General features: G+C 41.6%; 1 protein-coding gene across 5 annotated transcripts in view; it reads left to right on the plus strand.

The window, feature by feature from the left end:
- Positions 1-7,027, plus strand: part of SIPA1L1 (signal induced proliferation associated 1 like 1) — a 201,066-nt gene extending 194,039 nt beyond the window's left edge. For all 5 annotated transcript variants that reach the window (XM_026793734.2, XM_026793741.2, XM_026793739.2 and 2 more), the window contains 4 exons: positions 1,169-1,315; positions 3,474-3,588; positions 4,076-4,157; positions 4,914-7,027. In XM_026793734.2, coding sequence (XP_026649535.1) covers positions 1,169-1,315; positions 3,474-3,588; positions 4,076-4,157; positions 4,914-5,057 — 488 coding nt within the window. In that variant the 3' untranslated portion in view covers positions 5,058-7,027. The remainder of the gene's footprint in view (positions 1-1,168; positions 1,316-3,473; positions 3,589-4,075; positions 4,158-4,913) is intronic.
- The last annotated feature ends 2,741 nt before the right edge of the window (positions 7,028-9,768 follow it).

Genomic DNA, 9,768 nt, shown 5'->3' on the forward strand with positions numbered 1-9,768 from the left:
ACCGCCAAAATAACTATTTTGAGAGCTAAGACAAGAATCCTCAGTGTTAATAATACTGAATGTAACAGAATAAAATGTAACAAAATTACATTTAAAAAAGTAAATACACACAGACACAAAAAAAATCATGATTTCTGAGCCAAGAAGTGAATGCAGTGTAACTTTTCTGGTCACTGTTCCCCAGGCAGCAATATGATTTAGCTGAAGTTCTTACGAATTATTTTAGTTATTGAAGTTACAGTTATTAGGCTATCAAAAAAAAAGGGGAGGGAAGGGGAATTAAACAGCACAACTCAGGCATTTTGACATTGTATCCTGCCTGTCACACTGTCCTTCTGTTCTGTATGGTTCAAGCAGACTCTTTTCCCTTGTCTTCTCAGCAGCTCCCTCCCAATTGCCCAGTCCATCTTCTCACGCCTACATCTCTCTCTTCTAATACTGCCTACAAAGTTTTCAAAACTTCTTTACATCTTGACAGAGGGCATGAGAAAGGATGCTGCTTCTGAGCTTACACATGTGACCAGGCATTTCACATTTTTTGGTTGTCCAGCCCGTAAACTGAAATAAAGTAGATAATTCTTGGTTGAAAGTTTGGTGTTGCCCTAATTAGTGGTGAAAATCTAAGTGCTTCGCTTCTGTTGTTTTAATTTGCGCAAAAATGACAGGGATTTTGAATCCTTCTTTCAAGCTTGCCAATGTTTTTTTCCATAGAGAGCCCTGTAACAGCTTATAGGTGGGTGTGGCTATTTTTTAGTAAAGATCTGAAGGTTTCACTGAACTGCTGAGAGATGGGCAATGCTCTGGAAGTAATTTTAAGGGTTTTCTTGTTCTGATTCATCTTGGTAGGCTTAATTCGGCTCCATTGGTTTACAAGATTGTAAAGAGGAAGAAAAAAACCTCACATTTTTGGGTTGGTTTGGGGTTTTTTTGGGGCACTTAGCTGAAAAGATGAAGGCAAGTTAGAAAGGAGGTGAATGTGCTGGCTTTAGAAAACTGCTTTGTGAAGGGCTGTATCTGGTGAACTGTAGTTGATCAAACATTCTTCTGAATTTCGGCTGATCTTGAAAAGTGCTATGCCAGAAAAGTTAAGAACAGGGTATTCAGTATATTAAGAAAGGAATTTTCAGGTATTTTCATGGAGTATATAATCTATTCTGCATTGCTCCAGGAGAGTTTTCTGCCTCAGACAGCTCCCTCACAGATATCCAGGAGCAAAGACGGCAGCCCATGCCAGACCCTGGTCTTATGCCATTGCCTGATTCTGCCTCTGATCTAGACTGGTCAAACTTGGTAGATGCTGCCAAAGCTTTTGAAGGTAAGTTTTCACAATACAGCACTTAGGAAGCTGGTCTTTGTGCACACTTTGTTAAGGACTGTGGGGTTTGTGTTTGTTTGGATTTATTTTAATCCTGACTTTTAGTTTTTTCTTAGTTTTCTTCTTAGTCTGAAGCTTAAGCTCATTTAAAATACTGACTGAAGTGTCAAGAGCCTGAAACTTCGTATGTAATAGTCAGATACCATTTCTTCATACTGGAATTCCTCAGTGGTATGGTTTGGCCAAATCTTCATGAAATGGGTCACTTTCCATTTCATGTAAAACAGTTGCAGGCAGCTGGTCTGGGAAAGGGCACAAAAGTGCAAAAATAAAGTCATATAGTAGGGGAAAAGCACACTAAAGATTGCTTGCTTACTGCACTAGTGAGAAGTACATCTTGTGCAGCTGCAGTTTGCTACAAGATAATTTGGGAAATACGCCTTGTTGTAAAATAGTTTTTCAGTGCCTCTGCATACCCTGAAGATGTAGATTTGCATGCAAGTGTTGTTTCATCCTATGGCATTTTCCATCTCCATGACTCTTGGTAAACTGAAGAGAACTGTAAACTGTCTAGATACATTTGAACTTAAAATTAAAACTTAAAATGCAGTTTAGACTAAAGAGAATTTATGTTGCTAGAATCCAATGGAAAAATCTTCTAAGTGTGTGAAACAGAAGTTTCCATTCCTAGTATCTGCATAAATGCTGGCCCACCTTCATGGAAGTGTTTTTTCACTTATCTTGAATCTTTTAGACCTTATTCAACATAGTTGGAGAAGTCTGAAGTAATTTGATTTCTTGGCTGTTCTCTGGTAGTAGCCTTAGATGTCATTAGGACAGTGGGTGTCTCTGAGTGTTCAGAGTACTCATGTCCTCTGCTCTGTTGCCACAGGAGTTGTAGGAGCAGCTTGGCTTGTATTTGAGCTGTACAGTTTTGAGAAGAGTATTCAATGTAAGACATGGTCCTCAAGAGAAGATGAATTTGTAGTGATGTTTTTTTCATCACCACATATGGGTGAAACTCAGGTTTTAACACATTTCTTTCTGGTTGGCAGTTTCTCTTTAAAGGATCCCCTCATTTTTGGTGAGATTTATTTGGCTGTCCTCATTAACCTGAATCCTTCACTTGGTAGGCCCCAGACTCACTTGTGTTTCTCTTCAGAAGTGTGAACACAGTCCCTGTGGTCAAGATAACAAACTGACAGCTCAGATGAAGAAAAGCTGGAGTAATGTGTTAGCTGGCAGCTTCAAATCACTGCTATAAAAATACATTCAAATTTGACTTGGAGAAGGATCTCAATATAATTCCATTGGTGTTTGGTTGTCTGGTCTCAGTATCCCAGTCTGTGTCTCTGACAAGTGCCAGTAGGGATTGACACATACCAAGGAACCTAAATTCTGATTTGTGATCCTGAGCACCTCCTCTCCACCATTGATTGATGTCCTCAGCACAACCCCCTGAAGTTACAAATTGTGGTATCTGTACCAGCTGAAAGAAAAATTGCCAGGATCCCTGAGCTACACCAACCTGTACTATAAAAATTTGCCAAAAAGAAAAAGACAATACTCTTCTGTTTCCAGTAAGAGCCCAACAGCTGCTGAGGTTAATTTATTAAGCTAAAGTTTTTATACTGCTGTCTGTCACACCATGTGACAGTGTTTTAGAGATGTGTTAGAACATTTGAACAGTTACAGGACAAGAAATACACAAGGCAGGAAAGAGGTTTCATGTTTCAATCTCAAAATGTTTTATAAAGCATAAGGAAAAATTTTCAGGTTCTGAAAAATTACATGAGTCAAATTGCACACAATGAGCTTTTCCTTCCTCAGGATAAAGCTATTCTTTATAGAGTGAAAGAAGTGAAATATAGTTGCTAAGTTATTGTGTGGTGTCATGCAGTCATACCCAGGAGGATCTGCACAGTGCTGCTTGTGCCAGAGCCAGTACTTTCTGACTCCAGTACAGTGGCAAACCTGGTGCAAACACTTTCACTCCAGTTTGCTTCCATAAAGTGGACATTGGTATGTCATATCATCACTTTACCTTGCTTGAAACAGACTGAAATTGCTGAAGTGCTGCAGTGTAGCTGTTGTGCTGTGCATGAACAAATAATCATTACTGCTGCCATTGTTTTTCTCTGTATGTTTGCCTTCTCAGTTCAGCGAGCTTCATTCTTTGCTGCTGCTGATGAAAATCACAGACCCGTGAGCGCTGCTTCCAGCAGTGATCAGGCTGAGGACCAGCTTACTGCACAGATAAAGCCTTATACAGGGTAAGTAAATACACCAGATGTGCAGGCTTTCCCAGCTAGAAACCAAGGGAAAGAGTAGGGATGTCTTCATTTGGAAGCCATCTCCAGGCTTCATGCAGTAACTCTTTAGAAGTTCTCATGAAGATGGAGTTGGGTGGTGAAAATAAAAGAATTATAAGTCCAGTTGAATCTTTTTGCAGGTTTTTTTCTTGTCTGAGATGTTCATGAAACTATCCAAAGCAATGGTTAATTCAAGGCATTTACAGTGATTTCAAGTAGAAAGAAGTCAAGTGATGGGATGACCCCAAGTAGTCATGAGTTAAATTTGCTCTGTTGTTTAATGTGTGTATGTGTTCCATGTACTGTTTATTATGTTTATTTTGTGACCCCTTAGTGCACACAAATGCATACCTTCATAAAGGCACTTGGTATAGACAAAGCTTCTAGCTACCCCATGTGAAGGCAGTAAATCATATCGATACCTATTCTTGTTTCCTGCTTTCAACAGTAAAGAATCCCCTCCAACTCTCGCCTCTAAAGTGGACCAACTGGAAGGTTTGCTGAAGATGCTGCAAGAAGATCTAAGGAAGGTAAGCATTTCATCTACAGAAGGATTTATATGACATGTATTTAGTTGGTACTTGGTGGTGCTAATAACTGTGTAATCCTGCTTTGCCATGCCTGAGCCTGTGACAGTCTCATCCTGGTATGGGAAAAAGACATTTCTTTGCTACTTGTCTCAGGCTTCTAATTATGCATGGCTGGGATGGGGTGTCTGAATTTGTAGGCGTTTGATTCCTCTGCTTAAATTAGGAGGGTGATTCACAGTACCTCCACTCCTAATTCAGGTGACACTGCAAAAGGCTTGAAGTTAGTCCATAAAAATGTATCCTGCTGATGAAAAGTTGGCAGTGCTATCTAAACCTGTAATTTCTGCAGTGGAAACTTCCTGTATTGTTTTAATGCCTACTTGGTCCAAGAAGGCTCTGCACTAGTGAGATGGAGTCTCTTAGCTGGGAAAGTGTTTGCAGGAAGATTCCCTGTCCTTTACTTAGTTAACCATCAGCACTTGTACATACAGAACAGCTCATGGCCAATTTTATTGGACCACCTAGGGAGTCAGCTTCTGTATTGGGATCTAATACAAAGAAATCCTGTTCATGCAATCAAAACATGAGCAAGGAAACATCACTAATGTCCCTTGGATGTAAACCCATGTGTTACTGCACATAAAATCCTTAAAAAGAACAAGACTTACGCTCTCTTAAGAGATTCCTGCGCTCTAGATAGATAGGAAGCATCACCTGAAATTTCTACTAAGATCTCTATTTTTCCTTGTGCCTAAGGAAAAAGAGGACAAGGCCAGCCTTCAGGCTGAAGTGCAACATTTGCGGGAAGACAACTTGAGGTTACAGGAGGAATCCCAGAATGCAACTGAAAAGCTGAAGAAATTCACCGAATGGGTTTTCAACACAATTGATATGAACTGAGAACGGTGTACGGGGAAGGAAACTATCTGTTATGAATATTATTACTGGGACTTAAGCTTTAATGCCACCTTAATTATGACATGTGAAAGTATAGTCAGAGCAATTCCCTGTTCTTCATCCTCCAATAACCCTTTTTTGCATCTCTGCGCGCACTCAGAACAATTGCAGATCAACAATCAATGTCTGCCTTTTGTAGAAAAAACAAAGTAAATAATTTTAAAAAGGTAAAATAAAAAAATAAAAGTTTAACTGCTAAAATGTGAATGTCTATTTTTTGCACATTGTCTCTTTATCTGTTATGTACAAAATGATTTGGAGGCCAGGATCAGGCTTGCTGTTCCATCTGCCTCTGTTTCCATTAACTCCTTTCTCTCTGTTTCAGATAATCTGCTTTTCCTTGCAGCTTTGGCAAATACTATGACATCTAGAAAATTAGAAAGAAATGTTTACTTTACTGCTCTTCTAACATTGTTTTCTGAAGTATGCCACAGACAAGGGGATGTAATGCAATGTTTTAGGTGTCTCCTTAGCAATTTGCGCTTGGTTACTAGTGCTACCTTCCCATCCATTGCAGAGAGCGCGTGTCCATAGTGTATGGTACAGAACAACCAGCATCACAGCTTAGAGAGAGACTAGAGAGGTGAGCCATGGGTCAGGCATATAATCACGCATCGATTGCATTAGCATTTCTGGTCGCCTTTGTTTCCTGTGGAAACAATGGCTGCAAGTACCTTTACAAACAGCAAAACTAGGCATGCTGCAGTTCATACCACATCAGGCTGGCAGAGACATCAGCAATCCAGCAGCAGTGCTCAGTTAAGTACAGCACCCTGCCCTTCCAGGGGAGTCTGGTGCTTGCGTACGTGCAGGAGACTTAAGCTGAAGTTGTAAAGAGATTAAGATTTTTTTTTCCCCCCCCTGAAATGTTACCATGGAAAACCACACAAACTATCACTGTGTACCTGCCCTCCCATTCTGTTTCCCTTGCTTTCTCAAATCACAGCAGATTTGAGAAAAGTTTATTCAAGTTGTGTTTTGTTGCATGAGAGATCTTACAAATCCTTTACTATGGAAGATAGAGGAATATGTAAAGGGGAATTAGAGAAGTGTATTTTTCAAAGCACTGGGACAGGATTGGAGCTCTGAAGTCCTGAGTCCCCAGTGAAATTGTCCCTCACGAGATTTCCCAAACTGCTTCATGCCAGCAAAGTTGATTTCTTGTTCTTTGAAGGAACAGCTGACTTCCACAACATGTTACCTCTACAGAAAATACCTTTTAGGTGTCAAAATACAGCTTTTAAGCACCGCGGTCTGCACAGGCATTGGACTGTGCAGTGTGCTGAGAAACCTTTTCTACTCCCTTCTGAGGATCTAGTTACTACCTTAGTAAATATTGCCTTCCATAAAGTGCAGTGTATTTGGGGGTTAATTTCGAGAGCATCCTCTCACTCCCCTTTTATCACATTCTCAAATAAACAGATTAAAATCACTGGCGCAGTCTTGTCAAAGACTTCCATGCTCTCTTCAAATCCCTTTTTCACGATATTTAATCTTGCTGCACACAAGTACACACTACACTTCAACCTCAAACTTCATTTGTGATGCTAATCCCCATGGAGTTCTTCTCTAATGTTTTGTCATGGAAATGGATCTCTTTGGAACTATTTCTGGAGTGCTTTTGTAAAGGTTTAGAATGTCTTGGGTTTTTTAATGACTTGTATGAAGGAGATTTATATAATGCCTGATATTATTTGTAAATGGGAAATATTGCTAACATCTCTGAGCATCCTGAAGTCTTGCTTTTATTCTCTTTTATTTTTAAGTTTGGTTTTATTTTATTTCAAAAAATATTTTGGGACTTGGGGCAGACTATTTATTAGAGTTTTGCAACAGAGTTCTTCTTGTATGATGCCTCTGAAGGCTACTTGTAAAATTCTGACAATAAAACTCATTTTAAAGGTTCTTCTAAACCATTTTCTGATTTTGTTGGATTTGTTAAGACTTTCCAGAGTGTCCATTTCTTCCTATTTTTTTTTCATGTACCACTTTTCTCAGTACTTATTGATACAGGAGTTCCATTCTCTATTAGATTCCTAATTTTTATCCCTTTGAAGGCCATTACTTGGTAAAAGTAATGGTAAAAAACACTTAATCCCTTGTCTTTTTACTTGTATTATCCGTTTGTTTTGTTTTCCAGATTTCCATCTTTCACCTGGGAGATGACCTTGGAAGTGTTTTGAAGAGATGTAGTTTTGGCCCACCGGATCAGCATTCCACACAGCTTAAAAATGTGGAACTAGGTCAGTCTGCAGCAAAGTGTCTTCCAGTTCACTGAATAATTCCCTACAAGGCATGTGGGGAAAGAAAATTCATCTCTTTCTAGCATGAAGTTACTGGACCAAGAGAGCTGTGAAGCAGCAAGAATAAATAGAAACATCTGATGAAAAATTGAGGTTGAATCTTGGAAAGAAAACTAGACGCTGTCTTATCATTTGTAATTGGATCCTGGTAGCTGAGCTGGAGAAAGCTTCATTCAGGTCAAGGAGTTTCCCTGTCCACATTCATAATGAATTCATGCTAGAGGTTCCCACACTCCACCGCACACAGCGCTAGGTCAGGCTAGACCAGGGCAGGATCCAACTTGCAGGCATCTCCTTGCAGCTGGAGCAGTGACTGGCCTCAGCAGAAGGTGGGTGGATGTGGGAGCAGTGTGGGTAATAAGGACAACCTTCCTATTTCTCCCATGTTTTATGGTCCTGGAAACAATTTACTATTCCTTGTCTACGTTCCAGTGCAAAGATGTTGTTTCCCTGTGACAAATTTTTGGATAGCTGGATGTGGCTGGTACAGCAGCAGCAATCTGCTTTCTTTCAAAATTCCCCAATCAGGGTGTGGGGATGTCACCACAGAGGGGCTGCAGCCTGCATGATGGAAAATGCTCTTCCCAAAAGTGGTGCTGGGCATGGCTAACAGGCCAGAGGGTGGTAACTGGGTGTGGTTAGCAGTGAGCTGTGAGGCACACAGGAGCAGGGGTTGTGAGGGGAGAGGCTGGTGGGAAGGGGCCTGGGGGAGCTTGTTATAGGGTTAAGGGAGAGGAGATGGGGTGAAACGTTCAGGTTTCACTCATCTGAAAGTGTGGTTACTGTATGATAGCTTCTTGTTTCTGTGAGAGGTGTGTTCCAAGTCAGTGAACAAGTAGTGTGAGAGCCTTTTCCCCAGTTCTTTCTTTGAGGGAAAGGTCCCCAGAAACCAGGCACAGCCTGGGAGGATTGACTGGTTTGCTTCTAAAACCTTTATGTAATTCTGTCGTCTCTCAGTTCCTTCCTTTGGGCTGACAGCTAACAAATCCTCTTTTTAAGCAGTCAGCTCTCTCCTGGCAGACAATTCAGCATGGTGTTAGTCCTGTATGTGAGCAACTTGCTTTGCTGCAAGGCAGCAGGGGAACAGGAGGTTGCAGTTTATCTGCTGGTATGGCATCCAAAGCTGGATTCTTTGGAAGAGAATGATACTGTCCCTTCTCCACTGGAGCAGACATGGGCTGTGCTGAGGGAGTTACTAATGGAGGCAAGTTGAGCAACGCGATGATGAGGCTTGTACAGATGCCTTCACCTCTTCCTGATAATGGCAGTGGTGACAAAATCCTTGCTGGGCTTTTTAAGGAAATACTAGGGGGAAAAGAAACTCATAGAAATATTCAGAGCTCTGCAGTAAGATCCCCTTCCCCCAGCAGCTTTGGCTGGCCATGAGGGGAGCGGGGCTGGGAGTTTATGAGTTGAACTTGTTGGAGCCCCAAGACAGGCTGTGGCTGATGGCAGCCCCTTAGATCTCCTTTCTGTAAGGAAGACCAGCAGCAGCCAATGTTTGGGAGAGGCAGATCCTCTCCCACTTTCTACAGCAGCAGCCTGAGGAATCAGTCAGCTTTGAGGAGACAGAGCTGCTGGGGACCTTTTAGGGTTTTGCCCCTCTCACTAAGCAAGGTCTCAGGAAGCAAGTCCCTCTGTCCAGCTTTTCCTGTGTTTGCCTGGATGGACCTGTCTCCTTTCAGAAGGTAATTTCTGAGTATCACCACCTACTTGTATTTTCCCCAACGTTTTGTGTCAGTGATTTAAAGTGGACTGGGCAGTCTGTAGCACAGCAAAGTGTGGGCAATTAGAGAACTCCTATGGGAAGTAAAACCAGTGTGCTGCAGTAATCTGTACATCCTTACCAAACTGCAGGGCTGGAGGCTGCAGAATTAATGGTCTCTCACAATGTAACTCAGGTTAGAAGGATATCAGGATGTCTCTTGTCCAGCCAGTTGCTCTGGACTTTACCTAGTTGAGTCTTGAAGAAAAACCTTTGAGCATGGAGATGCACAGTCTTTCTAGGCAAAGCATTACTTTGCAGGCTGTGTTTTTCCTACTTTCCAAAAGCTTATGATACAGGACTCTGTACCCTCCTTAAAAGTCCACAGCATGTCCTCTGTCTGCGGCTGGCAGCAGAGCACCCACATTTGCCATTTTCCCTTTGGTGAGCCTGGCAGGAAGGAGAAGCCTGCAGCTTGGTAGATGCTAAGTGCTGTTTGCTCCACTAATCAACTTCCTACAGTCCAGTTCTGATTCATTTCTAGGGATTTCTTTTTTCTGTACTTGGTACTGCTTATTCATGCTTGAATCAGGGCCTAGATTGAGCCCCCTGGTTGTCCTTCACTCTGTGCTGCCTGCAAGAAGGA

Source organism: Zonotrichia albicollis, chromosome 6 (genome assembly GCF_047830755.1).
Source record: "Zonotrichia albicollis isolate bZonAlb1 chromosome 6, bZonAlb1.hap1, whole genome shotgun sequence".
Lineage (NCBI taxonomy): Eukaryota > Metazoa > Chordata > Aves > Passeriformes > Passerellidae > Zonotrichia > Zonotrichia albicollis.